Source organism: Emiliania huxleyi (assembly GCF_000372725.1).
Source record: "Emiliania huxleyi CCMP1516 unplaced genomic scaffold EMIHUscaffold_1, whole genome shotgun sequence".
NCBI lineage: Eukaryota > Haptophyta > Isochrysidales > Noelaerhabdaceae > Emiliania > Emiliania huxleyi.
Window position 1 is genome coordinate 2,659,793 of NW_005202428.1, and position 26,291 is coordinate 2,686,083.

General features: G+C 68.5%; 3 protein-coding genes across 3 annotated transcripts; 2 read left to right on the forward strand and 1 right to left on the reverse strand.

The window, feature by feature from the left end:
* Window positions 1-8,961: 8,961 nt before the first annotated feature.
* Window positions 8,962-12,802, reverse strand: EMIHUDRAFT_447585 (hypothetical protein; the record flags this gene model as incomplete). Its single annotated transcript, XM_005794464.1, has 10 exons — window positions 12,556-12,802; window positions 12,284-12,415; window positions 11,965-12,132; window positions 10,432-10,566; window positions 10,225-10,340; window positions 9,895-10,075; window positions 9,712-9,819; window positions 9,615-9,641; window positions 9,437-9,541; window positions 8,962-9,307 (listed from the first exon to the last, which is right to left on the reverse strand). Coding segments are annotated over exons 1-10 (1,488 nt in total), but the record flags the coding sequence as incomplete, so codon positions are not given.
* Window positions 12,803-15,833: 3,031 nt separating this feature from the next.
* Window positions 15,834-17,917, forward strand: EMIHUDRAFT_95251 (hypothetical protein; the record flags this gene model as incomplete). The annotated part of the gene is made up of 2 exons (XM_005794465.1): window positions 15,834-17,110; window positions 17,218-17,917. 2 exons carry the CDS (start codon window positions 15,834-15,836, stop codon window positions 17,915-17,917), a joined length of 1,977 nt encoding a protein of 658 aa, XP_005794522.1.
* Window positions 17,918-23,316: 5,399 nt separating this feature from the next.
* Window positions 23,317-24,903, forward strand: EMIHUDRAFT_431942 (hypothetical protein). Its single transcript, XM_005794466.1, has 5 exons — window positions 23,317-23,688; window positions 23,800-23,896; window positions 23,967-24,141; window positions 24,281-24,777; window positions 24,807-24,903. Exons 3-5 carry the CDS (start codon window positions 24,103-24,105, stop codon window positions 24,808-24,810), a joined length of 540 nt encoding a protein of 179 aa, XP_005794523.1. The 5' UTR covers window positions 23,317-23,688; window positions 23,800-23,896; window positions 23,967-24,102; the 3' UTR covers window positions 24,811-24,903.
* Window positions 24,904-26,291: the final 1,388 nt, after the last annotated feature.

Sequence of the window (26,291 nt, forward strand, 5' to 3'; positions counted from 1 at the left end):
ACCACCCGTCGCAGCGCTCGCCGCTGCTGCACGAGCTGCTCGACCTGCGGCTGCAGATCGCCGACCAGCCCGGCCGCGAGGCGAGGCGGACCTTCTCCCTCTCGGACGGCGGGCGCGTCCAGCCCTTCTCCGCGCTCTGCCTCCTCGCCCTCCAGCGCTGCGCGGCGCTCCCGCCGCCGGGCACGGACGGCGGAGAGGCGGGCCCGAGCCGGGCCGAGCCGCCGCCGCACCCGTACCGCTCCGCGGTGACCGAGCTGGCGAGCCAGCTGCTGCGCTCGCTCACGTCGCGCTGCCTCGACCGGCCGGACGACGCCGACGCCAAGGGCCTGCTCGAGGAGTTTGTGCGCGACTTGCTGCTGCTGCTCGGCCGGCCCGAGTGGCCCGCCGCACCGCTCGTCCTCACGCTGCTCTCCAAGCTGCTCTGCCGGCGGATGGAGCGAAAGGCGGAGGTCGCGGTGAGCCGGCGAGACTCCAAGGACGCCAAGGCGGAGCGGGAGGAGCAGGCGGCGCGGCTGCTCTCGCTCGACCTGCTCGGGCAGGTCCTCGCGGCGGTGGTCGCGCAGCGGAAGCTCCACGCCGACGCGCCCCTCACCTTCCCGGACGACAAGGACGAGGTGGACGAGGCGGCGCAGCCGACCGACGCGGGCGAGGACGCGACGTGCGTCTGCGGGCGGGGGTACGACGGCGGCTTCATGCTCGACTGCGACCGCTGCCACCGCTGGTTCCACGGCTCGTGCGTCGGCATCGAGGCGCAGGAGGACGACCTGCCGAGCGAGTGGTTCTGCGAGTCGTGCCAGCTCTCTCGCGCGGTGACCAAGCAGCGGACGACCATCTCGCGGCTGCTCTCGCTGGCGGAGGGCGGCGGCGGACCGAGCGAGGAGACGGTGGACGCGCTCTGCTCCGAGGAGGAGGTGACCAAGCAGCTCCTCCTCAACTTTCTCGAGGCCTCCTCCGCCGAGCCGGCGGCCGCCGCCTCTGCGCACGCGCTGCTCCTCTGCCAGTGGCACTTTGACGCCTCCGAGCAGCAGCAGCCCGGCCAGGGCGGCGCGGTCCTCTGCCGGCTCTACGAGGAGCAGCAGGCCGCGCACGCCCTGCGCTGCCGCGGCCCGCACGAGCTGCGCGCGGCGCACGCGCGCTCCGTCCCCCTCCTGTCGAGGGAGCGAATCCTGAGCGCGAGCCGCAAGCTGCTCGTCGGCTCGGCGCTGCTGCGCCGCCTCGAGACGCTCCTCGCGTACGTGCTGCTCATGCTCAAGGAGCCGCAATCGTCGGCGCGCACAAAGGCGATCCGCGCCATCTCCGGCGTCGTCACCGCAGACCCGTCCACGCTCGAGCTCGCCGGCGTCAAGCAGGACCCCCCGCCCCCCCCATCCCTCCTTTCTCCTCCTCGGACCGCCCGCCGGCGGGCCCTCGCCCCCAACCCCCCCCCTCCCCTCCCCTCCCGAACGTCCCGCCTCCTCCCACAGCCTCCCTCCTCTCCGCAGGCCTCCTCCCACAGCCTCCCTCCCCTCCGCAGGCGGTCCACCTCGCCCTCTCCGAGCCGTCGATCGCCGTGCGCGAGGCGACCCTCGACCTGATTGGACAGCACATTCTCTCGCAGCCGCAGTGCGTGCCCATCTACTACGAGGCGATCGTCAAGCGGCTCGGCGACGTCGGAATCTCGGTGCGCAAGCGCGTCGTCCGCATCCTGCGCGACCTCTGCCTCAAGGAGCCCGGCTCGCCGCACGCCGTCGACGCCTGCCGCCGCCTGGTGAGCCGCGTGGTGGACGAGGAGGAGGTGCAGAAGCTCGCGCTGCGCGCCTTCCACGAGCTCTGGTTCCTCCCCTCGAGCGGCGAGCAGCTCTCCGCCGACGAGAGCGCCGCGCGCTGCAAGCAGATCCTGAGCGTCTCGAGCCGCGCGACGCGCCAGTCGTCCGAGTGGCTGCGCCAGCTGCTGCGCAAGCTCGTCACGCCGCCCGCCGAGGGCAAGGCGTCCCTCAAGGAGCACGCGACCGTGCTGCGCGTGTGCGGCCAGCTCGTCTCGCAGCTGAAGGAGTCGCTGCTGCAGCTGCACGAGGCGGAGGCGGAGGCGGAGGCAGCGGAGGAGGCGCCCGCCGCGGCCGGCGGCGCGCGCCTCGCCGCCGCCGCCGCCAACGCCGGTGGCGAGGCGCAGCTCGAGCCGCTGCTGCACGCGCTGAGCCTCTTTTGCGCGGCGCGGCCCGAGCTGGTAGCGCCGCACATTGAGCTGCTGCCGACCTACCTGCAGTACGACTCTTACGCGCCTGTGGTGCACCACGTGTGCGACATGCTGCCGCTGCTGCTGCCGCTCCTCGACGCGCCGCGTCGCGGGCTGCTCGAGAAGCTCGAGCGGCTGCTCGGCGCGCTCGTCTTCCGCGTGCCCGAGGCGCTGCTCGGCCAGACGATCGCCGCGCTCTGCGCCGTCGTCGCAAAGTCGCGCAACTGCCAGCTGCTGCACGAGCTCCTCTCGCGCTTCTGCCAGATGATGGTCCGCGCCAGCGAGCCGGCCGAGGCGAGCCGGCTGCGTGACCAGCTGCTCCGCTCCGTGCTCTCAGCCGGGCTCCTCTGCCGCCACTTCGACTTTGAGGCGCCCGGCGCGAGCGCCGAGGCGCTGCGCGCTGACGGGACCGCCGTGCGGTACGGCGGCGACTTCACCCGCACCGTCTTTGAGCAGCTGCACGCGTTTGTCCCGATCGCCGCCTCTCCCGGCGACGCCTCCGCCGCCGGGAGCGGCGCCGGCGGCCTCCGCGGCGACAAGTTCACCATCGCGCTCTACGCGCTCAAGGCGATCGGCCACGTCACCTGCCGGCGGCACGACCTGCTGCTCGCGTGCCGCGCGACGCTCGCCGCCGCCCTCGGCCGCACCGCCGCGCCGCAGCTGAGGGTGCAGGCGCTGTCCAACCTGAGCGAGCTCGTGCGCCAGCCGGCGGGCGGCGCAAAGGTGGCGGCCAAGGTCGGCAAGGAGGGCAGGGAGGGCAGGGAGGCGTCGCAGCTCGCCGCCGACGCGAGCGCGGCCGCGAGCGGCGCGCTTCAGGGGCATCAGGCCGCGATCCTGTCTGCGATGGGGGACGCGCGCCACGCAGCCGTGCGGCGCGAGGCGCTGCAGCTGACGCGCGGCATGCTCGAGCAGGGCCTCATCCACCCGATGGCGTGCATCCCTCAGCTGATGGCCCTCGAGGTCGACACGAGCCGCCAGTGCGCCTCGCTCGCAAAGGAGGCGCTCCGCGCCCTCTTCGAGCGGCACGCGCACATGGTGAGCAGCCCCGGCGTCCAGCTCCAGGCCTTTGCCGCCGCGCACACGCTCCAGGCCGAGCTCGCGGCGCTGGCGGCGGCCGGAGGCGCGGGCACGCCGTGCGACAGCCCCGGCGCCGCAAAGAGCCCCGGCGGCGCGCCCGACGAGGCCGAGGCGCGGCTGCCGAGGCTGATGTTCGAGCTGCTGCTGCCGCAGCGGCGCGAGCGGCTCGGCTACCTCAAGGCGGTGGTGTCGTCGCTCTACTACGAGCAGCTCGGCACGGCCGAGAATGCGGGCCGCGGCGCGCAGCTGTGCGAGCGCGCGGCGTGGGTGGCGCAGGCGCTCTCGGCCCTCCCGTACGAGAAGGAGGAGGATTTGCTGCACCTCGTTTTCCAGATCAACCGTCAGCTCTCGCTCCACGCCGAGTCGACGCTCTCCGCCTTCGACGCCGCGCTCGGCGGCGGAGGGGGCAACCTCGAGCCCGCCGCCGCCGCCGCCGAGCTGGGCGCGCGCGCCGCCGCCGCCGCCGCGGCCGGCGGCGAACAGTCGGCCGCGCTCGAGCTGCAGGCGCAGGCGGGGTCTCTCGCGTGCCTGCTGCTGCTGCTCAAGCGGCACCTCAAGGGCTTGTACCAGCTCTCGTCCGCGCGGTGCCAGGCGTACGAGCCCGCGGACACCAGCTCCGCGGCGACCAGCCGGCTGGCGGTGCGGCCGCTCAGCCGGCCTCCCCTCGAGGTTGGTGCGCTGCGCCGGCTGCCCCCGCGGTACCGCGCCGGCGCGGCGACCTCCTCCAAGGGCGGGAAGGCGGGCCGGCGGACGTCGGCGGTCAGCGGTCCCGGCCCCGAGCTTGAGGGGGCGGAGCTGACCGTCGCGCGGTACCTCTGGCTGCGCGAGCTGCTGCAGGCGGACGACGAGGAGCTCGACTTCAACCTGCTCGCCGCGAGCAACGGCACCGCCCCGCCCACGCCGCGGCCGAAGTCGGGCGGCGCCAAGCGCGGCCGCGGCTCGGGCTCCGGCGGCGGCGGCTCCGGCCGCGGCGGCTCGAAGAAGAAGAAGAAGAAGGGCGGCCGCAAGAAGAGGAAGGGCGGCGCGGCTCGCGAGTCGGACGAGGAGTCTGTGGACGACTCGGAGGACGAGGACTACGTCGGCTGAGCGGCGAGGGGAGGGGGGGGGGGCATGGGCGGGTGCTGCCATCAGCACGCACCTGTGAACATACTTCTGTGCATGGAATGCGTCTGTGCCTCTGGCCTCGGACATGAGGGGCGCTGTGGGGCAGACCTGCGGTCGTGGCCTCCACGTATTGTGAGTCTGAGAGGGTGAGCGCAGGGCGTTCAACGCCATTGTCTCTGCTGCTCGCAAAGGGGCGGGCTGCAGAGAGACTGGCGGCAAGAGGGAAGTCGGGGTACCTGAGTTGCATGTCCTGTGAGAGGAGACCGTGCGTGCCTCCACGACCCCTGCGGTGGGGTGCAGTCTGTCTGGTGCTGCTGCTGGGGACTGGGGTGGGGTGCGACGAGATCAACATGAGAATGAGAGAGTGGAGTACACGGCTCTACCGTCTCTCGCTGCTTGTACAAGGGAAGTATCGAACAGGCCGTAGTGATTATTTTGCACGGTTGAAATAGTGGTTGGGGCGCTGTGGCTCGCAACACGCAAGCCGCAACGATATATCTCAGCGGGGGGCACGATGTTCAGCGATGCCCGCGCGCGCGAGATGCGGGGATAAAACAGTTGAGGCCCGGAGCGGACTCACAGCTGCACGGCAACAAACCCACGTGTCAGGGTAAGCTGTTGGTCCTCCGGGGCTCCGTCTCCTCTGCGCCGCGTGCCTTTTTCGGACCGCGGAAGAAGTTCCAGCGTGCGCGCAAGCGGCCCTTTGCTGCCGGAGCCGGCTGCTCTGGTGTCTCGGGCTCGGGAGGCAGGCCCGCGAGCCGCAGCAGGGTGGGCAGGGAGGAGAGTCCTTCGAGCGCAACCTGTTCACAGCCAAGCGCGCGTGAGGAGACACGCTCGCAGCTGCAGCGAGGAGGGCCCGTTCCTCGCTCGCCATGCCGGCGACGTCCGCGCCGGCCGAGAGCCCCCCGAGCTGCCCGCTGAGCTCTAGCAGCTGCGGGTCGAGCGGAGGGGCCGGCTGCTTCGACGCCTTTGAAGATGGCGCCTGCTTGCGCCCGTGCACCGTCGCCTGCCCCGGGCCTCCGTCCGGACCCGCCCGGCCGCCGCCCTCCCCTGCCGCAACCTCGGGCGTAGGCGTCTCAGCGATCCCCGCCAGCGTCGGAGGCGTCGGAGGTGTGTCGCCAAGCCTCGGCGCGGCGGCGGCGGCGGCGGCGGAGCGAGGCTCGCCAGCCGTAGCGGGGACGGCGGCGTCGGCACGCCCAATGCGGGAGGTTGGAGGAGAGGAGGAGGGAGAGGGCCCGTGGTGGCGCCCCTCGGCGCCCACCACCACGATGCCGCCCGAGGTCGACCTCCCGACGACCATCTCCGGCCCTCTGCTCGGAGGCATGGGGCCGCCCGCGCCCGCGCCGTCGGGACTGTCCGCCACCGCCGCCTCGCCCGAGTCGGCGGCGCAGCCGAAGCTCTCCGAGCCGAGCGCCCCTGGCGGCAGCAGCGGCTGCAGGTCGGGCGGCTTTGGCGGCGGCGGCGGGACGCACTTGGCCGCCGCGTCGCGCCACGTCTCCGCGAGGGTCGACACCTACCCCACGCCGCGCAAGCTGAGACGGAGTGCCACGCCGCGCCGTCGTCTCTGCGAGGAATGCGCACCCAGCTGCTCCCCGCGGCCCACCACCCGGCCGTCGCCTCCGCAGCAGCGGGCGCCGCCTCCGCCTCGGCGCCTCCGCTTCCGGCGGGGAGGGGGAGCAGCCTCGCCGCGCCAGCCTCGAAGCGGCGGCGCTCGAAGTCGCGCAGCAGCCGGCGCGCGTACGCGTTCTTGGCGACCACGTCGGTGGAGCGCAGAATGCCGGTTAGCACCGGCGGCGCTCGCGGCGCGCCCGCGACGCCCGCCTTCTCGCCCGCTCCAAAGGCCTGGACAACGCCCGCGTCGTACTCAACCTGCTCGCGGAGGGACGAGTGTGAGGGAAACCGTGCAGTCTCGCCCGCCGCTGCGTGAGGCGCCGGGCTCGGCCTGAGCGTAGCCGAGCATGTTGGGCAGCCGAGTCGCGCCGAGGACGGGCACATAGACAAAGGGAGGCGCGCCGGGCGCGGCGGGCGGCGCGTGGCAAAACAGGCCGAGCGAGCCCGGCAGCACCGCCGAGGCGACGATGGCTGTCTCGGGCACTACGAGTTGGCCGACCTGCGGGGTGCGATCTCAGGGTGAGCCCGGCTCGGACGACGGGGAGATCCTGCGTTCTCGGGTGCGTCTCGCATGAAGCGATTCACATCCAGCCCTCTCAGGGTGAGCTCGGGTGAGCTCGGGTGAGCTTGGGTGAGCTCGGTTGTATCTCGGTTGTATCTCGCTTGTATCCTGGGCTAGCTTGACCTGGCCCAACGCGAGGGGTCCGTCCACCGCTCCCCGCACGTGCCGGTCGTCGCGCAGCGCCACGTCCGCCAGCCGCCGCTCGTCGAGCAGCCCGAACCTACGCGGAGAGGCACGCCTGAAGGACACCCCGCCTCGGAGTCCGTCGCTGACCGTCGCACGGGCCGGACCAGCTCCGCGCGGGGGGGGCGCCGCCGCCATGCCGGTGGTGGTGGCCTCTCCCCAGCGCGGCGGCGATGGCGCCTCCCCACTTGAGGACCACACGCTCGGCGACCGGAGCCGGCGGCAACGGCGCCATGCCGCTCGCCGCCGCTGCCGCCGGCGCCGCCCCGTCGGCCGGCTCTGCCGAAGCCAGCGGTCGGCCCGGCCGATCGGAAGGGGTCGCCCCTCCCTCTTGCTCGAGCTCGGCAGCAGGCTCGGCCGAAGACTCGGCCTCCTCCCTCGCCCCGCCGGCCGCCTCCAAGTACCACGCATCAGGCAGCGACTCCCTGCTCGGCGCCGCGTCGGTCATGGAGAGCCTCCCCGACCTCTCCCGCCGCAGCTGCTCGAGCGGGCCCGCCGCCGCTGACGCCCCCACGGTCGCGCTCCGCTTGTGGTGCCGCGATCGGTGCGGCGCCGGGAACGAGAGGTTCGTCAGCCGCCGCTGCTTCGCGCGCGGCGTGAACGGCACGCCCGCCTCGTCGCGGGACATGACCTATGAGAGGGCTCCCAGAGGGCTCCTAGAAGGCTCCTAGCGAGGTCCGCCTCGTTGGGGGACACGACCGGCCGCAGCGCCGCCGCAGACACGTCGAGCCGCGGCATGATGGGCGCGGGCGGGGCGATCTGGACGCGCGGCACGGCGAGCACGAAGCCGAGCGGCAGGTGCGCCTCCATCGCCACGTCGGGCGCGATGCGGAGCGCGATCTGCGGCGGCGACTTGCGCAGCCGCGTGTCGGGCGCCTTGGTGTAGCAGAGCATGAAGGCCGCGTGCCGGTCGTCGAGCAGCTGGGAGGCGGCCGTCTGGTGCGGCAGCGGCGGCCGCGCCGCCGCCTCGCCCGCCGCGGCCTCGCGCAGCCGTCCGATGGCGGACTCTGCCGCGAGTGCGAGTGCGGCCTGGTTGCAGACCCGCATCTGCAGCGCCGCGACCGAGACGGGGCCCGCGAGGAGACGGAGCGACTTTGTGCGGTCGTGCGCGCGGCGGAAGGAGAGGACGTACTGCTCCGTCGCGAGGAAGAGCCGCTGCCGCCCCGTGGCGAAGACGCGCAGCTCCCCGTAGATCGGCGCGTCGAAGTCGAAGGCCAGGTTGGGGTGGTCGGGCGGGAGGGTCGAGTTGGCGTCGCGCACGGCGCTCGCCGTCAGCTGCTCGAGCGCCTCCACCTCCTCCGGCTGCTTGTCGCGCCACGTCTCGTACAGCAGCCCCTGCACGGCCAGCAGCTGCCAGTCCGCAGACGGGCTACCCTCCCGCTGCGCCGCGCCCGCGCCGCGCCCCGCCCGCTTGTGGGGCGTGTGGGGCGGCTGCGACGAGGAGCGCTCCACCAGGTTGGCCGCCAGGTTGGCCGGCAGCTCGATGAAGGACGAGGCGGCGCGCGCGAGCAGCGAGCGGCGCGCAGAGGCGCTGCCGTCGAGCGGGCTGAGCGACTCTCGGGCGGTGCCGAGGGCGAAGGTGGAGCGGCGGCGCGAGCTGAGCGAATCGGGGGAGACGAGCCACGCGGGCAGGTGGAGGAGGGGCGAGCCTGCGGGTTGGAGTCGCGTGAGGGCTAGAGTTGGGGGTCCTCCTCTGCTGGTGGGAGTTTGGCCGAGGTCCGTATTCCGCATCTCGGGCGCGCGAGCCGTCCGGGCCGCGCGTGTGCTCGCTCTGGTGCAGCACCTGTTGCAAGACGTGACATGGTGAGTACGACACATCACTCCCCGTCTGCTCGCCGCCGGTGCGGCACCTCGGACAGCTTGGCGAAGAGGTGCGACCGCTTGCGCCGCACGCGCCGCTCGCGCGACGGCTGCAGCGCCGAGCTCGGGGAGCGCTCCCCGCGGTGGCGGAGGAGGAAGCGGTCCTCGCGCTTGCCGAAGGGCGTCGCCGCGGCGTTAGAGCTGGTCGAGAGGGGCGTGGTGAGGGGTGTGGAGAGCGCCTCCGACAGCGGCGTCGGCGGGGAGAGCTCCTCCCCGCTTGGCACGTGCAGCTGCGGCGGCAGCTGCGGCGGCGACGTGTCGCCATGGCGCACGTCGAAGCAAAAGGAGACAGAGGAGGTGGGGGCACCGCCCGACGCCCCGCCGCCCGGCTCGCCGCCGCGTGCCACCTGGGCTACCCCAGGAGCAGCGGGCCCTGCCGCGCCACCACACTGCCCCCCGCCCTCGCCCCACTCGCCGCCGCCGCGGGCCGGGCTGCCCGGCAGCGACGCCGACGGGGAGAGCGTCGCGGAGAGGGAGGCCTCGCCGCCCTCGCAGCCCTCGCTGCCGTCGCTGCCGCGCCTCGATGCGGCGGAGACGCGCGCGGGGCGGCGGCTGCGCCCGTTGCCCGGCGACTTTGGCTTTGCGATGGTCGGCTCGGGAGGGGGGCCCTTGCCGGGGGAGCGGGCCGGCTTGCCGGGAAGCAAGCGGCGGAAGCGCGAGCTGGCGGCGCGGCCGAGCGAGTCGGTGGTGGAGAGGACCTGAGGCACGTCCATGGCGCCGTCGTTGGGGCGCGGCCCTCGAGGAGGCGGCCGGGCTCGGTGTTCTTGCGGCGGTGCGGGCGAGCCAAGCAGAAGGGGGGGGGGGGGGCAGCGGGGCGGGCGGAGCACCTTGGTCGCCACCTGCGTGAGCGACTGCAGGTCGGCGAGCGAGAACTGGTACAGCGAGTCCTTGCCTGGCTCGGACAGGGCCGACTCGTCCACGCGGAGCAGCTCCTGGGTAGTGGACAGCTCGTTGTGTCATTCTCCTCCTTCCGCCCTTACTGATGTGTCCTGCGGGCGGCGTCACCTGGTCGAGCCCGCCGCCGAGGTACGCCTACGGTGAGTCCCCGCCCCTCATCTCGCGGCAGCTCCGGGCCTCGGGCCTCTCCTCGAGAGGGCGGCGCCTCGTGCGCCGCCGGCTCGCCGTGCAGCTGCACCATCTGCCAGTGGACGAAGCGGCGGAAGAGGAGGATCGTGTCGAGCTCGAGCAGCTCCTCCATCGTGAGCAGCTCCTGCGCGGCACACTCGCCGACGCGTCAAGGACGCGCCCTTTCACGGGTGCCCCTCCTGCGTCGCGAGCGCGGCTCCTCGCGCTGCGGCAGCGAGAGCGGCGGCAGCTGCGGCAAGTTGTACCTCCCGCGCCGGTGCAGGTGCAAGTACCTCTGCCGGATGGCGAGCACGCGCCACAGGGCGTTCCACGAGTGGCCCGACAGCTCAGTGCACACCTCGAGCGCCTCGCGCGACGCGAAGATGCAGCGCAGCGCGTACCTGGTGTGTGCAGTGCGACAGGATGCAGTGCGACAGGACGCAGTGCGACAGGACGCAGCCCCGCCTGGTCTGCGGCGGCGTGGTGTGTCTCCAGCGTCTGGGAGGAGGCACAGTGTCTGCGAGGAGGCACAGTGTCTGCGAGGAGGCACCTCCACCACTCTCGCGGCGCCGCCCGCACAGGCACGTCAGGCCGCCCGTTGAGGCGCGCGCGCTGCCGCCGCACGTAGAGGACGAGCGACTTGTCCACCTCCTCGAGGGCGGCCACCTGAGGGGAACGGATCGTGGACGAGTCGTGGACGCGTCCAGCGAAGCCTGTCGCTCCCCTCGAAGGTTGCGTCCGCCTGCCACGCAGAGACCTGCAGCCGGACCCGGACCGGCGTGCCGTCCTTGACTCGGTCGGCGGCGGCGGCGCCCTTTGCGCCCCTCCGCCGCGCGCTCTGCAGCGTCGAGTGCAGCGTGATCGCGGTGCGAGGCCGCGAGAGGTCGACGGCCTTGCAGGGCAGAGGAGTGGTGTGTGGCCGAGGGGAGGGGAGGGGGGAGGTGTGTGGCCGAGGGGAGGGGGAGGGGAGGGGGAGGGGAGGGGGAGGGCGAGCTGTGCCTCGCTCGTCTGCGAGACGAGCCGCAGGTCGAAGGAGAGCGGGCAGAGCAGCCACGACGGGTCGCTCGCCGCCTCCGCCTCGCCCTCCGCACCGCCCTCCTCCTCCGCCGCCGCCGCCGCTTGCGCGCCTCCCCTCGTGCCTCCGCCTCCGAAGTGCGCGAGGCACGCCATCGCGCTGAGCGAGCCCCCCGCGTCCTGCCCGGCAGCCGGTGAGGTCGACCTCTCGGACCCGCTGGCGGAGTAGATGCCGGCGGAGGCCGCCGAGACGCAGTAGATCGAGAGGTCCTGCGGGGGGCACCGGGCCGGGAGGGGGGTGGGGGGGAGGGAGGGGGGTGGGGGGAGGGAGGGGGGGTGCGAGAGGGGACGAGGATCTCCGCCCCGACGACTCCGCGGGGAGAGGGCGGGGGCGAGAGGCCTTTGCTGCGTGTGTGCTCCTGTGGGCGCGGTGCTGTGTCGCGGGTGCTGTGTCGCGGGTGCTGCGGCGAGGGGCTGTGTCGCGGTGCGGTAGAGCCTCCACGCACAGCGCCCTCGAGATGGTCCCTCCGCCTCCTGCAGCAGAAAAAGGCACCGCGCTGAGAGTGTGCTGGACACAGCGTCGTGCAGTGTGTGCAGGGGCATCGAGCCAGCACAGAGTCCGCCTTCGGGGCGAGCCACCTCTTCGGGGCGAGCCACCTCTCGCTGCCACATCGGCTCCACGCTCCTCTCGGCCCGTCTCGGCCCCCTCTCGCCTTCGGATCGAGCCGCCTCACGCTGTTCCTTCGGCGGGTCGGCGACGGTCGCGGAGCGCACCATCACCCCAAAGGCGGCGGGGGCGCCCGAGGCGAGGAAGGTGAACTCGTACCTGCGGGTGGCGCAGGAGGCGGTGCCGAGGCGGCGCAGGAGGCGGCGCAGGAGGCGGCGGAGGAGGCGGTGCCGAGGCGGTGCCGAGGTGTAGCTGAGGTGGGGTGTGTGGGGAGGGGCGAGGCTTGCCCCGGATGTGGACGTGGCGAGAGCCACATCTCGGCTCTATCTCGGCTCTATCTCGGCGTGATCTCGCACCGGATGTGGACGTGCGAGATGCGGACGGTGGCGTTGAGGAGCGCCTTGCCCACGGGGAGGGGTCCGTGAGACGCGCAGCTTTTGCTTGCGGACCGACGCCCGTCGATCTCGGCTCGATCTCGGCTCGATCTCGGCTCGATCTCGGCTCGATCTCGGCTCGATCTCGGCTCGATCTCGGCTCGATCTCGGCTCGATCTCGGCTCGATCTCGGCTCGATCTCGGCTCGATCTCGGCCGATCTCGAGCGGTAGCACTTGCTGAGCGACCCTGGCGCCGAAGGCACGGAGCTTGCGCATGCCGCCGTGGCTCGAGCCGTCGGGCTGCGCGCCGAGGTCGTTGGAGATCGAGCGCGAGTGCGCCTGCCACAGCTCCGCGCCCGCGATCGCCTGCTGCTTCTCACGCCGAAAGATGGAGCGGGCGACCTACGGGAGGGAGGAGGGGAGGGGAGGGGAGGAGGGGGTGGTGGAGGGGCGGTGGAGAGGCGGGGAGGCGGGGCGGCGGAGGAGGGGCAGCGCAGCGTCTCTCGCGCGTGTCTCGCGCGTGTCTCTTTCCCGTCTCCCTCCCTCGGCTCGCCTCGATGGGCGGATCGTCTCTCGGCGCGAGGACGAGGGCGAGGCCGTCAAGCTCGAGCTCGATCCGGTGGCGGGTGAGGAGGGCGCGCAGCGAGAACTTGACGCGCACGCGCCGCACGTGCGACGAAAGCACCTGCCGTCGTGCCGTGTTCGTGCTCTGGCGCGGGTGTGGGTGGTGGAGCCGAGCAGAGGAAGGCTTCAATCATGGCCGACGGCGTTAGCGGTGGAGCAGAACACTGGTGGTGTGTGGCGGACGGGAGGCGCGGCTCGCGCCTCGACGGGAAGCGTGTAGTTGCGCGAGAGGAAGGCGGCGTGCAGCCGGACATCCTCGAGCTCGATGAGGCCCGCGCGGAGGTCGACGCGGCAGACCGGGTTGTTCGGGTCGATCGGAATGAGCACCTCATGCAGCCGCTTCTCGATTAGCTCGACAAGCCAGCGCGACATGCGCGCGAATCGAAACTCTCAGCGAATATACCGGTCGGCGCTGGGCATTCAGTGTCCTCAAAAGCCCGACATCGACTCACCTTGCCGCCGCGGTGGCCGGCAAACGGCAAAGAATTCCGGCTGCGCGTGTGCTGTCATGGGCATCAAGTCTGTGTGCTGTGATCCTGTGTGAGCTCTGTGTCTTGGTTTGCCAACACTTCTTGGGCGCGGACGGCTTGTTGGCGAGCCAAATTGGTGATGTCCGAGGCGCTGCGCTAGGCTCAGACAGAGCGAGTTCGCGCTGCGCTAGGCTCAGACGGCGAGTTCGATTCGCGCTGCGCTAGGCTCACAGTACACAGACGGCGAGAGTGTGGGGAGTGCGCTGCGATAGAAAGAAGGAGAGAGACGAGACAGGTGTGATACAAAAGTGAGGACGCGCCTGGCGGCGCGCCCCCAAAAAGAATTTTCCTGAAAATTTACAACAAAGCTCCCTCGCACGACACTGGGCACGGGACTGGCGCGCGCTGGCACACACAGGTAGATACACTACGGGAGCGACTCCTGCGAGGGCGGCGAGGCACTTACTTAGTTAGGTCTTAGCTCCGTGCACTCGCCCGCCCCCGCCACAGGCTAGCTCATTCACAATAATCTGCTCTGCGATTGCCGTGTGAAGAACGACCGAGATACGCGGCTTCTGCAGCATGTTCTGCAGCCCCAGCCAATTCTTGGTACTTTGGTGGTCCAAGTCACCTCGCCGAGGTACTGGGCCCGCGTCAGCTTGTTCTGTAGCACGTCCGTCGCCTTCCAGAGGATCTCGCGGACCCCCTTCCCGAACCCGCCGAACCCGCCGAACGATTCGAACAGCAGCAGCTGTGCACGTCGACGTCCTTGTCTTCCCTGGCCGGTAGCGATAGTCCCCGCCGTAGGACTGCGGCGGTCGCCGCCCACCACCCTGCCCCCCCTGGTATGCCATCGCCCGGTCCCTTGCCCTCTCTCGCCCTTGCTCTTCCTCTCCCCTTCCATGCCGTCCCCCCCGTACCCCTCCCCCCCCCACCCCCCCCTCCTCCTCTCCCCCCCCCCCCTCTCCCCCCCCCCTCTCCCCCTCTCCCTCCTCGCAGTAGGGCCCATGCCCCTCAACCATGTTCCGGTAGAATGATTCGGTGTTGCCGAAAGCGACAAAAGCGCCCTTCCGACGTGCTCCAGCCGTGCTCCCCGCTGCTGCTGAGGGGGGACAGACGACCTTGACATCTCCGCAATAGTGCATTGCCGCCCCTGCCAATGTTGTCCGCATCCACGTCGGGTTGTTTGTTGTAACTCTGACCGAGGTGGTTTGTCGGCTCCATTCGCACAGCGGTGCCCCACGCGGCGCGTAGGGCGAGGATGAGGCGTCGAAGCGTGTAGTTGTGTCTGATGTTGTGGCCCTGCTGCGAAATATTTTCCCTACAAATCCGGAAGGCAGCTTCGATTGCCATCCAGACATGGGTACGGAACAACGACAAGACCAGGGCACGGGTAGATGAGCGAGAGAAGGATGTAGGATGGATAGGGCGCCTGTTCACGGCATGGAGAGTGAGCCACGCCGAACGGAAGGAGTCCGGAAGACGAATCGATGACGATGACACGTCACTAGCAATCTCCCCTTGTCAGCTGTCATGATGCACCCGAAGGGAACCCTAGCGCCAACACCGACCGTGGAGGTACAAGAAACGAGAGTGGACCTGAGCAATGATATGACTTGGCGGCAAATGATCGGAGTGGGAGTCAGAAGAGTGGTCCTTGCGCGAGGAGAGCTTGATAAACTCGAGGGGCCAAAATACGCCGCGAGGAGGGCGGAGTTGCGCCGAGAGGCGCGGGAGTAGCCGCGAGAGCAAGGGAGCGGCAGGCGGCGGTGTCGTCGCAGAACGAGGAGCGGAGAGCGACGAGACAAGAGGATGAAGCGGCAGGAGGGAGAACGACGAGAGTGGGACGACCGCGAGGCGGCATGAAGGTTTTGCTGTGAGAATCGGCGAGGGACTGCGAAGAGAGATAGAGAAAGGGGCAAACGCCCAAAGGTGATGCCTGTCGCCGCTGCCGAAGTCGGATCAGTGACGTCCTGGGGATTGCGTCCCCGGCAGTGGTGACGGGTGCGGCGACGAGGGTGGCTGGAGGCGGGATCGGCGAGAGACTGCGAAGAGAGATATCGAAGAGAGATAGTAAGTGAGGCAGCCGCACACCTTCCTTCCCGTGACATCCCTGTGTGTGTTGTCTTGACGGCGTGCCGTCCTCCCACATCCCTCCTTTGGGGAGGGTGTTGTTTCTTTCTTTTCACGCCTCGCACGAGAGAAAAGAATTTGGGCCTCTCTCACACAGCAGACAGACTCGACCCCTGTCAGTGTGCCTGTGGTAGCGAGAGACTGCCAGTGAGAAGCTGGAGGCAGCAGGTTGCAGGTCGCTATAGATTGAGATGAGACCGCCAGAGTCAGTGGGAGTTGGGAGTCCACCGAGCACCGCGCTGCGAGCCTGTCGTGTCCCTTGTCAGGAGCATCGGAGAACCCCCTGTGCCCCTGATCGTCCTTCCAAAATCCTGCTCGTGCAGGTGGGGACCCTGTCCTCCTCCCATTCCTCGTTAGGGTTTGTGTTTTCTTTCTTTCTTCAGGCTCGACACAGCTCACAGGTGCGGACTGGCGCGTGCTAGCACTAAAACATTTTAACCACCGGAGCCGCCTAACCGACTGCGGTAAGAATGGGGAACATTCCACGACAAGAGTGGGGTGCTAACATTCTTTTCGCGCGCCAGTCCCGTGCCCAGTGTCGTGTGGTAAAATTCTTTTCGTCTCCCGCTTTTCGACCCTGTTTTTTTCTTCTATCGCAGCGCACTCGCATCTGTGAGCCTAGCGCAGCGCGAACTCGCCGTCTGGGCCTAGCGCAGCGCGAACTCGCTCTGAGCCTAGCGCAGCGCCTCGGAAAACACCATTTTGGCTCGCCAACAAGCCCTCCGCGCCCCCACACCGTTAGGATAATGGCGTTGGCAAAATTCTTTTGCGTGTTAGTGCCAGTGCGCGCCAGTCCCGTGCCCAGTTTTCTGCGAGGGAGTTCCCTGGTAAAATTCTTTTGCGTTTTCCCTCGTTGTAACACTCGTTGGAAGCGACATGCGTCTGCCGCACCTCGAGCAGCTTCAGCCTCCGCCTCCGCCGTCTGGGAGGAGGCTGCCGCTCCTCGACGGCACGCCGTTTCGAATCGGCCGCAATGCCGACTCGGAAGCAGTCGTTCACGGCGAGTTCATCAGCCGCGATCACGCGAGCCTCCGCAAGTCGGACTCCGGCGGCTGGGTGCTCCGTGATCTGTCTCGCAACGGCGTCTTCATCGCGGGTTCGCTGCGGCTGAAGCCGAACCAGGACCACATCCTCACCGACGGCGACGAGATCCGACTCGGTGGACCTGGAGCCGATGCGGAGGCCATCTTCCGTTTTGTGCATCCGTCCAGTGGCTCGCCCGCACTTGCCGGTGGCGAGGAGGAGGCGGGCGGCGAGGAGATGGAGGCGGCTGGCGAGCAGACGGAGGCGGGTGGAGAGAGGGACGGCGAGGCGGAGGCGGCGGAAGAGAGCGAGGAGGAGTGCACGCAGGAGGACCCGGAGCTGATGCACTGCCTCGCCGCCGCCGCCGCCGCCGCCGCTGGTGCAGCTCCAGCCTCCTCTGCCGCATCTGACGACCTCGACGACGAGACTGCTCCGGGCCTGGCTTCCGTCATGCCCTTCTCTCTCTCGAACGCCGAGTTCGTGGAGGCTGCCCGGGGCGTGTGCGCCGCTGAGGCTGCCGCTGCGGCGGCGGCGGCGGCGGAGGAGGAGGAGCGAGCGGCCAGCAAGCCGGTCGCGGCGGCGGCGGCCGTCTCGGGGACGGGCGGCGCTGGTGCGGCTCCGGCCGCAAAGCGCGCGCGCATCGACTGCTTTTACCCCGACGCAGGGGCGGCGGCGCGAGACGCGACGGGAGCGCCGGCGCCAGGCTCGCCGGTGGGCGGCAGCAGCACGGGCCAGTCAGGCGCAGCTGCGGCGGCGCCGTCTGCGGGCGGGGGCTCGTCGCGGTCGCACGGGGGCGGCGTGGCGGCAGCGGGGTCGGGTGCCGGGGCGGGCCGGCTGCACGGCTTCTCTCGCAAGCCGTCGCAGGAGGCCAGGGCGTTGGCCGAGGCGGACGCCGTCCGCCCGGACGGGCAGGGCGAGCTGGGCCACAGGTTTGGCGCTCCGCCCTTCTCCGTGCTCAACAGCCAGAGGGGGTACTGGAAGGAGCGGAGGCACTTCTGGGAGGGGACGTACAACGTGCACTCCGAGGAGGGCCGCGGCGACAACCTCATCGGCTACAAGGGCCTCGGAGGCGAGGGGGCGAGGGGCACGTCCGTCTTCTGCCCCGTCCTCTCGGAGCTCTGCTGCCGCTGGTGCCCGCCCCCTCCCGCCCCTCCCGCCGCACCGGGCACGCCCTCCACTTGGACACGTCCCTCGACACGCCCCGCGCCTCGCCCCCCGCCCCCCCCCCACCCTTCAGGTGGTGCCCCGCCGGAGGGACTGTGCTCGACCCGTTCGCCGGAGGGTCTGTGCGCGGCGTGGTCGCCGGCTGGCTCGGCCTGCGGTACGTCGGCCTCGAGCTGCGGCGCGAGCAGATCGCGAGGAACCGCGAGCAGGCGGCGCGCGCCGGCGCGGTCGCGGGGTCGAGCGGCCACCGCTGGCGGCCTCCGGAGTGGGTGGAGGCGGACGCGCGAGAGCTCGCCGATGGCGACGGCCCCGCGGGCGCGCCTCGGCAGGCCGACTTTGTCTTTTCGTGCCCGCCGTACTTTGACCTCGAGCAGTACTCGGACGACCCCCGCGACCTGTCGAGGGCGCACAGCTACGCCACCTTCCTCGCCGCCTACGAGGCGATCATCGCCGCCGCCGCGCACCGCCTCAAGCCTCGCCGCTTCGCCTGCTTCGTCGTCGGCGAGATCCGCGATGGCGACGGCTTCATGCGCAACTTTGTGGGCGACACCGTCTCCGCCTTCCAAAAGGCGGGCTGCCGGCTGTACAACTCGTGCGTGATGCTGCTCCCCTTCAACACGCTGCCCGTGCGGGCCGGCAAAGCGATGGCCTCCTCCGCCAAGCTGGGCATGTGCCACCAGCACGTGCTCGTCTTCTACAACGGCCGCAACCCCGCGGCGGAGGTCAAGGGTCTCAAACTCGCAAACATGACGCGCCCGCTCGAGTGGGAGTGAGAGGTGTGCCGGCCGGGCAGGGATGGGCGCCTTACTCTGACTGGGTCTGGGATTCTGTGGCGCGCAACACTGAGTTACTTTTTACAGAGAGATCAGAGTGTGTGGAGGTCGTCGGCGTCGGACCCATCCATGGCATTGGGCGTGATATTAATACAACATGCAACATGCACACATGCTATCTATGTGCATGTGCATGCACAATGTCAATGTCAATGTCAATGTCAATGTCAATGTCAATGTCAATGTCAATGTCAATGTCAATGTCAATGTCAATGTCAATGTCAATGTCAATGTCAATGTCAATGTCAATGTCAATGTCAATGTCAATGTCAATGTCAATGTCAATGTCAATGTCAATGTCAATGTCAATGTCAATGTCAATGTCAATGTCAATGTCAATGTCAATGTCAATGTCAATGTCAATGTCAATGTCAATGTCAATGTCAATGTCAATGTCAATGTCAATGTCAATGTCAATGTCAATGTCAATGTCAATGTCAATGTCAATGTCAATGTCAATGTCAATGTCAATGTCATGCACACATGTATGTCCGATGACCGATGTGGGCGGACCCCCCCGACCGCCGGGGCAGACGCACGCGAGAGGCGAGACCGCGAGACGTCGTCTGGCAGCCGCCCATTATGCAGCCGCCCCCCGCGCGGCCCGGGTCCGCAGATCTTGCGAGGTCGATATAGAATACTAACGTACTGATTACATTAGATATCCAGGCGCGCGGCGAGCTCTACGGGCTACGCGCGTTCCCGTTCGGCGTGTGCGCTCTTGTTTTTCCGAAGTCAAAATTATCACGCGCAAGTTTGAGCGATGCCGGCGGGGGGAGAACGAAAAATCCGCACGGGGATGTGTGGACTATACAGTCTCAGCTCTAGTCTACAGGAGGGGGCGGGGGGTCCGAAGGTCGACGACGCGGCAGAGAGCATCTCTAGGTCCTACACCTACAGTGCTATGACGCGGCGGCGCCCGCGGCGCCTCCCAGCAAATGGTGCCACTTCATCATGAGCTGCTTGACGCGCCCGGCGCTCTGCATCGGGTTCTCGCGCCGCGCGTCGAGCAGCAGGTGCTGCAGGTCGTCCGCGATCGCCTGCTCACGCTCGCGGTGTGAGGAGACGCTGCCGGCCAGGCGTCGGCCCTCGGCCGCCTCTCTCCTCGTCGTCGGAAGGGACTCCGCCAAAGTGGTCGAGCGACGCCTCCGGCACCGCCTCGGTGGTGAAGAAGCACGGCACGGCGAAGCGGGTGCCCGACTCGAGCCGCTCCACCTGGTGCATGTTCTCCCACCCGCTCGAAAAGATGACCGCGGAGCCTGATCACACCCGCCGCCGCCGTGAAGAGAGCGCGGCCCCGGCACGAGCGGTTCACCAGAGGGGGGAGGGAGGGGGCCTCGCACGGGCGCGTAGGGCGTGAGCACGCGCGGCCCGTCCCCGCCGTCGGCAGGCGGGTCGTTCCACACGAACGAGCCTGGGGGGCCGGAGGCGGGAAGTGTGAGAGGCTGCCGGAGGGGCGCCCCGCCCGGCCGGCCCCGCTCCTCCGGTGAAGTCGTGCCCCTGGGTGGAGAGGTAGAGGACGCACGAGTAGTGGTAGACGGCGTGCGTCGCCTCGTCCGTGTGCAGGATCACCTGTCCACATCGCGTTGCACGCTACAGCGCATGTCGCACCATCTCGCCTCGTCCGTGAGCAAATGTCACAGAGTCGCCCGCCGAGCCTCCCCCTCCCGTCTGCTTGAGGCCCGCCTCGTACTTTCGCGCGTACGCCTGCAGCAAGGGCCCGGGAAAGGGTCCAGGCCGGCGCGGGCCCGCTCGTGCGCGCGCGGCGCGCCTGCACGGGCAGCACGCGCGAGAGGGGGAGGCCGTACTCGTGCGAGATGGAGCGCCGAATCCGCTCGACGAGCCGGACGAAGTTGAGGATCGTCGCGGTCGAGCACTTGCCGCAGCCGTTGAAGTTGAACCCCTCGAGGTCTGGGAAGACCTGGAGGTCCGTCTCTGCGGCGGTGGCGAAGGCGGGGAAGGTGACGCGCGAGCAAGCCTCGCAGCAGGCGCCCTCCTCGCAGCGGCGGCCCTCCTTGAGCGGCAGGTTGGCGTGCTCCGCCTGGTCGAAGACGTACTTCATGCCGGCGGCGACGGCGTCGACGCCCCCCTCCTCGGCGGGCTGCAGGCAAGTCAGGTTGCGCGCCAGCTTGTCTCGCGCGAGCAGTTGCCGCATGTCTGCGTCGAAGATCTCGCGTAGCAGCCGAGGCACCTGAGGGCGAGGCGGCGGCGGCGCGTGCAGAAGGACGGGCGCGTCGCGCCTCGCCTCCCTCTCGGTCCCCCTCTCGCCGCACCTCGGTCGGCAGCGCCTCGTCCTCAGGCATCGAATCGACCACCTTGACCGCCGCCCAGAAGGCAGCCTCCGCCGTGTCTGCGTCCATGTCCGCACCGGCGCCGCGCAGCGCTGCGATCATCGTCGCGTCGGCCTGCTGCGCCGCCAGCCGAATCGGCCGCAGTCCCGAGTTGGACGCCGCCTCCGCCTCCGCGCCTCTGGCGAGCAGCAGCTCGGCGATCTCGAGGTGGCCCGCCCGTGCGGCTGCGTGCAGCGGCGTCATGCCGTCGCTGTTCCTCGCATTCACCGCGGCACCGCCGTCGAGCAGCACCTCCGCCACGCCGTCGTGCCCGTGCAGCGCGGCGAGGTGCAGCGCGGTCGACTCCTTTGCGTTTCGCTCCTCGGGTGGCAGGCCCGAGAGGAGGAGGAGGCTGACAGCGCTCGCGTCACCTGCCTGCGCCGCGTCGTGCAGCGCATAGGCCGGCTTCGAGGCCGGCGGCGCTCCCGGCAGCGTGAGCGGGTGCACGGTCGCGAGGCTGGAGCAGAGGAGGGCGAGCCTCAGGCGCATTCGCTTGGGCGAGAATGGAGACAAGCGAGCGAAAGGCGAAAGCGAGGGCGAGCGATGGCGAAAAGGCGAGGGCGAAGATCTCGGGACAGAAGAAATCGCTCAGGATATTTCTCGAGGTGGATATCCTATACGAGAGAGGAATCCCTGGGACCCTGTCGTGTGGGTGAACCCTGCCCAGCCCCCCTCCGTGTCGCGATGCGCTTCCCACTCCCGTTCCCCTGTGTCCCTGATCGTCCTTACATACAAGATCCTGCTCGTGCAGGTGGGGACCCTGTCCTTCTCCCACCCCTCGTTTGGCGTGCCCGTTTTATTTATTTATTTATCCTTTGGCCGCGTTGGGTAGCGAGGATTGGTGTGACGCGATCCACGCAGGCGTGTTTTCTGGCGGCCGACCGTCAGTGCACGGAGTTGCCCCTTCTCCGACTGCCCCGGCTAGTTCTCGAGGTCGTCGGGTGTGACCCCTGCGTCCCCCGAGCCGCGAGCGAGACCTAGCGCGGGTGGGTTGGAGGGGGCTCGCTGCAAGGAAGGGCGGTGTAAGAAGCCGATCCCCGTAGTCCGCCCCATTCCTCCCCATCGGGCCGCATGTGGCATGAGCGGCCGCGCCTCGCAGATTCGTTTCTCGCGCCTGTGGGTCAGGCGCGCGGGGCATCCCCCGGGTCGCTCGACCAGCGATCCGAAGAGTGGCCGCTATGCGAAGGAAAGGGAGGGTGTAGAGGATGTAGAGTGTAGAGCGCTGTAGAGCTGTAGAGATGTAGAGTGCTCTGGAGCGCTGTAGAGCTGTAGAGCTCTACATCCGCCGCGTGACGATGCGGGTGCGTTGTAGAGCGATGTAGAGCGCGATTTTGCTGTAGAGTTGGTTGTAGAGGCTCTACAGCCAAACCGCCGGGAAGGCAGTGACTCAAAAAGAGGTCGAGCCGCGCTAATGGGGTGTCTCCGAGCTTAGTGGAGCTCTGATGGACGGCCCTGACTCGTATCCCTGACACACAGAGAGTCACTCTGACGGCACACAACACCCTATAACTGCGTCATGACCAGCCTGCCATGCGTCGCCGGTGCCGCATTCATCGCTGTGCTTCTTTAGCAGGCGGTGGACTGTCGGCTGCGAGGACGGTCGCATTTGCGCGAGGCGAGGCGAGCATTCAGACGCGTTGTATGCGCCATGACTCGCGCTAGCGCGTGCGGGAGCTCCTGGCTGAGCGTTGAGTCCAGGCGAGTTGCGCTGGCCACGATCGCTACGCCGAGCCGAGCTGACGCGCCGAGGCGCCGGCCAGTCGCAGCCGTGAGGCATGCCACAGCAGCAGAGGCACCTCCCACCCATTGGGCGGGCAGACAGAAGGCCAGGGCAGCACTGGCAAGTGCAACGCGCCTCATGTCGGAGAGCGACCGTGCCTCTTTCGCCGCTTATGATGATTGATGTACGTACGTACTTATAGCTTACTGGGAGATGTAGAGTTTGTTGTAGAGATTTCACGTTGTAGAGCGCCTCTATATCGCTCTACACCTCGTCACGCGGCGGATGTAGAGCTCTACAGCTCTACAGCGCTCCAGAGCGCTCTACATCTCTACAGCTCTACAGCGCTCTACACTCTACATCCTCTACACCCTCCCTCAGGGTCCCGCCGGGCGTAGCCAGCCTGCCCCCGTGCCGCCGGGTGCAACTTTGTCCTATACGACAAGGGAATCCCTGGGACCCTGTCGTGTGGGTGAACCCTGCCCAGCCCCCCTCCGTGTGTCGCGATGCGCTCCCCACTCCCGTTCCCCTGTGTCCCTGATCGCGTCCTTCCAAAATCCTGCTCGTGCAGGTGGGGACCCTGTCCTCGTCCCATCCCTCGTTTGGCTTCTCTTCTTTCTTTAGGCTATATCAACTCGCGCTCCGGCGTCGCTCTTGAGCCGCCGCCGCGCCCGCCGCGCGCCGCCAGCCCGCCAGGGCCGAGCCTGCCGCTAGGGTTGCCTAACGTTAATTTGGGGCCTAACAGTTGCGCTATTCAGTATTCTGTTTCTGTTACTGTTTCTGTTGTTTCTGTTGTTCAGCGGCCAGCAAGCAGAAAATGGCAAAAAAACCGGGTAAAACCCGAAAATACCTGGGATGTTCCGGGTATTTTCGGGTATTACCCGCACTGGACACTAGACTCTAGAGATCGTCGTGGGTCACTGCCAGGCCCCTTCCTTAGTACATGTACATGTTGTTCACAGTCGGCCTAACCGGTTAGCTACTGTTGTTGGGGAGCCCCACTGTTGAGTGTTGTTCTGTTGTTACTGTTAACACTAGCAACACTGTTCAGCTCCTAACTAGGGGGAAATACTGAAAAATGGGACCCCCCGGACGGACCTTGCTTTCATACCGAGCGTGAAGAGCTGAGTCTCAGCTTTCAGACCCTGCAAAAATCATTGAAAAATATTAAGATGGTCCAGAATGGTGACCGAAAGACTCCGGCGCCGCAGCGCTCGCGCTTGCTTTCCTCGCAAATGCGACAAGTGAGGCCGCTGAAAGGGAAAAGAATGATGGCGTCCAAAGAAAAACCACAGTCGAAAACCGCAAATGCTGCCGCTCCTGGTGAGCGCCAGCCCGCGCCGCGTGCAGGGCGTGTCCGGGGCGCCCTCCCCCCGAGTTCCCCCGCAAAATCCGGCCCGCGGTCGCGCGCGCGCCCCGTCCCGCTGCTTTGGAGGAGTCTGCAGCCCCCGGCGCGCCCGCACGGCGATTGCCGCCTCCACTCCAACCTCATCCACTCTCACTCTGACATTCTCTCCAGAGTCCTCGCGTCGAGCCCGTGGCGCCGGAGCGCGAGCCCCAAGCTCGGGACACAGCGGGACATTGACGATCTGCGATGCCTGTGCGTGCAGGTGATCACGCTGAGCACGGCGCCGGCGGTGGCACCCTTCCTGGTGCTCCAGGCGCGCTGCGCCCGCGCGTTTGCGACGCCCGTGTGTGCCCCTGCGCGCGCCCCGCTCGCCGCGCCGCCGCCGGGCCCGTGGGGGTCTCAGGTTTGCGCGTGTGTGCCGCAGATGTCACGACCGAGGAGCTCCAGTAGATCCTCCATAACGTGCAGGCCGAGCTTGAGCGGCGCGCGGCGCTGCAGCGCGGGGCGCCCGAATCGAAGCGGTGCGTGCCCGCCCTCGCCGTGGCCGCGCTCGCCCCGCCTTGGCGAGCTCTTGCCGCGCGCGCGCCGCAGGAACTCGATCTTGTGCGCCTCGGGCAAGGCGTTGCCCAGCGAGGCGGAGGTGCACGCATGGGCGCTGCTCGTGCTGCTACATGGCCGCGGCGCGGACGGCTCGTGGGTCGCCGTCCCGACGCTCGTCGACCAGTGGATGAACGTCGTGCTGCTGCAGTCGAGCCGCTACGAGCAGGCGCCCGCCCTGCTCTCCCACCGCCCCCTGAGCCGCCGCCGCGGCTGCTACACCTCGGCTATATCTCGGCTGTATCTCGGCTATATCTCGGCTCTATCTCGGCCTTGCTGCCTGAGCCGTGTGTGCGTGTTGTGCGCAGTTGCGCGAGCGATGGCAGCCTCCGACCGACGATCCGCAGTGGCGTAACTTGGCTCTCGCCAAGGGCCTCGTCCCGTCCTTGCTCAGTCAAGCCGCCGCTCGGGCGGCGGAGCCGCTCGCCCACACCACGCGCACGCTGGTGCAGCTCGAGGTCATCGACCACGACGTCGGGCAGACCGCGCTCTCGAACTATCTGAAGAACTGCCTCGCCAAGTCCAAGGGCATCTCGGGCCCGTCGTACAACCCGGCCAACGGCTCCCACACGCTACACCGGCACATCGCCGCGGCGGTGCCCGTCGCCTCGCTCCTGAAGGTGCTCTCGGCGCTGCACCGCACGCGGGAGGAGCCCGAGGCGGCGCCTTCGTACACCGAGCTGCAGGCGAGCGCCGACGCGTCGGCGGCCGCCGCGCGGCGACATAGGGTGATGCGGCACGGCGGTAGATGGCCGAGGATGCAGACGGACCGTGGTATGTGTGTTGTGTATATGCTCATATCCGCGTTACCACAAAACGGAGGGGATAGGATATATGATCCGCTTGAGCAGCAGGCACACACGACACACACGCCAAGCGCGTGAAGTTGTCGCTCGGGTTGCCTGAACTAGATGACATTCCCATATTCATTACTAGCGGCTAGTTTGTCACATCACGTGGATCGATGACCCGGAATATGCCGCAAGACACGGCGCTTTCAAAAAAGCCAATCCGATCTTGGACGCATCCCTCGACGCGAAGAGCCATGCAGTCACCAGAATTGCTTGGACCTCTCCTGCAAGTAGAACGAAACATTCTTGGAGCTTCCCCAGCCGCTTGTGGCCGCATCTTATCCGTGGCGACGCGCTGTGCCACCGAGCCGTACTCGGCCGCGCCGCCGCGTCGAGGCACGGGTCCCCAACCAAGCAGCGACGCCGAAGCGTCGACCGATAGAGCGCCACGCCCAGCAGTATGGGCGTCGACCGCTCTCTCGAGCGGCCGCGTGGCAGTGCGTGGCGCGGGCGTCACAGGCGGCAAGCGTGGAGCCGCTGGAAGAGCCGGTGCGAGCCGTGAACGGCAGCCGCTCCCCACGTCGCCGAGAGAGGCTGCGGGGGAGAGGGTTCAGGAGGCCACAGGAGGCGCCGGGAGGCTCGGGAGGCGCTAAAAAGTGGCCCGGGCGCCTCGTGCTACCCGTCTGGTGGGGCCAGGTGGGCTCAGGAATTAATCCAGGATTTTAAGGTGATCCACTACACCTGACCGAGAATTGGATGGCGAGATCGCGGCGAGATCGACCAGTCGCGGCCCAGGTCGACGCCATGCACTGGCGGGCTGCACAGCGCGCTAGATTACGCGGAGGACGTGCGCTTACCACCGGGTGGGATTACCAGGCTCGCCTGGGCTCGCTGAGGGTCGATCGCGGCGCGACCCGTTTTCGGCTGTTTTCCTCGCGAATCTGGGGTGCGCGCCGGGAGCTGCAGCGCCAGCGTTTCGCGGACCTGTGCAGCCTCCGGGCACTGGGAACTTCTCCCAGGCTCGGGCAATGCGGACATGTGCCAGCGGGGGCGCGGAGGTGGTTTACATGCGGATGCGGCACGATCTTCGAGCCGAACCGACGATACAGGAGGCTCCAGAGGCGCCGTAATCGACAGTTGGCCGTCACCCAACTCCTCGCCCGCCGTGACTGTGGGTGTCTCCTGATTGCCCACGCTCGTGGCGGAGCTCGGGGTACCACTTTGGGCCACGGGACAAGCCCTGGGGAGTCACTGTAGCTCGCGCGGGGCTGAGAAGCGCCCATTCCCGCGAAAAATCGAGATTTGGCGAGATATAGGGGGCGGTTCTCATTATTTTCGGTGGCCCCAAAGCTACCCAATCACTCGCCCACCTCCCCCGAGCAGTCTAGTCCAAAAAAAACCGCGCCCCGATCAAGTTACGTTTTCAGTGTTTGCCCCTATCCTAACGTTAGGCAACCCTACCCGCCGCCACGCGGTGGCCGGTGCTGTGGCCTAGAGGCCCCTAGTGGCTGTGCGGAGGACCGGAGCG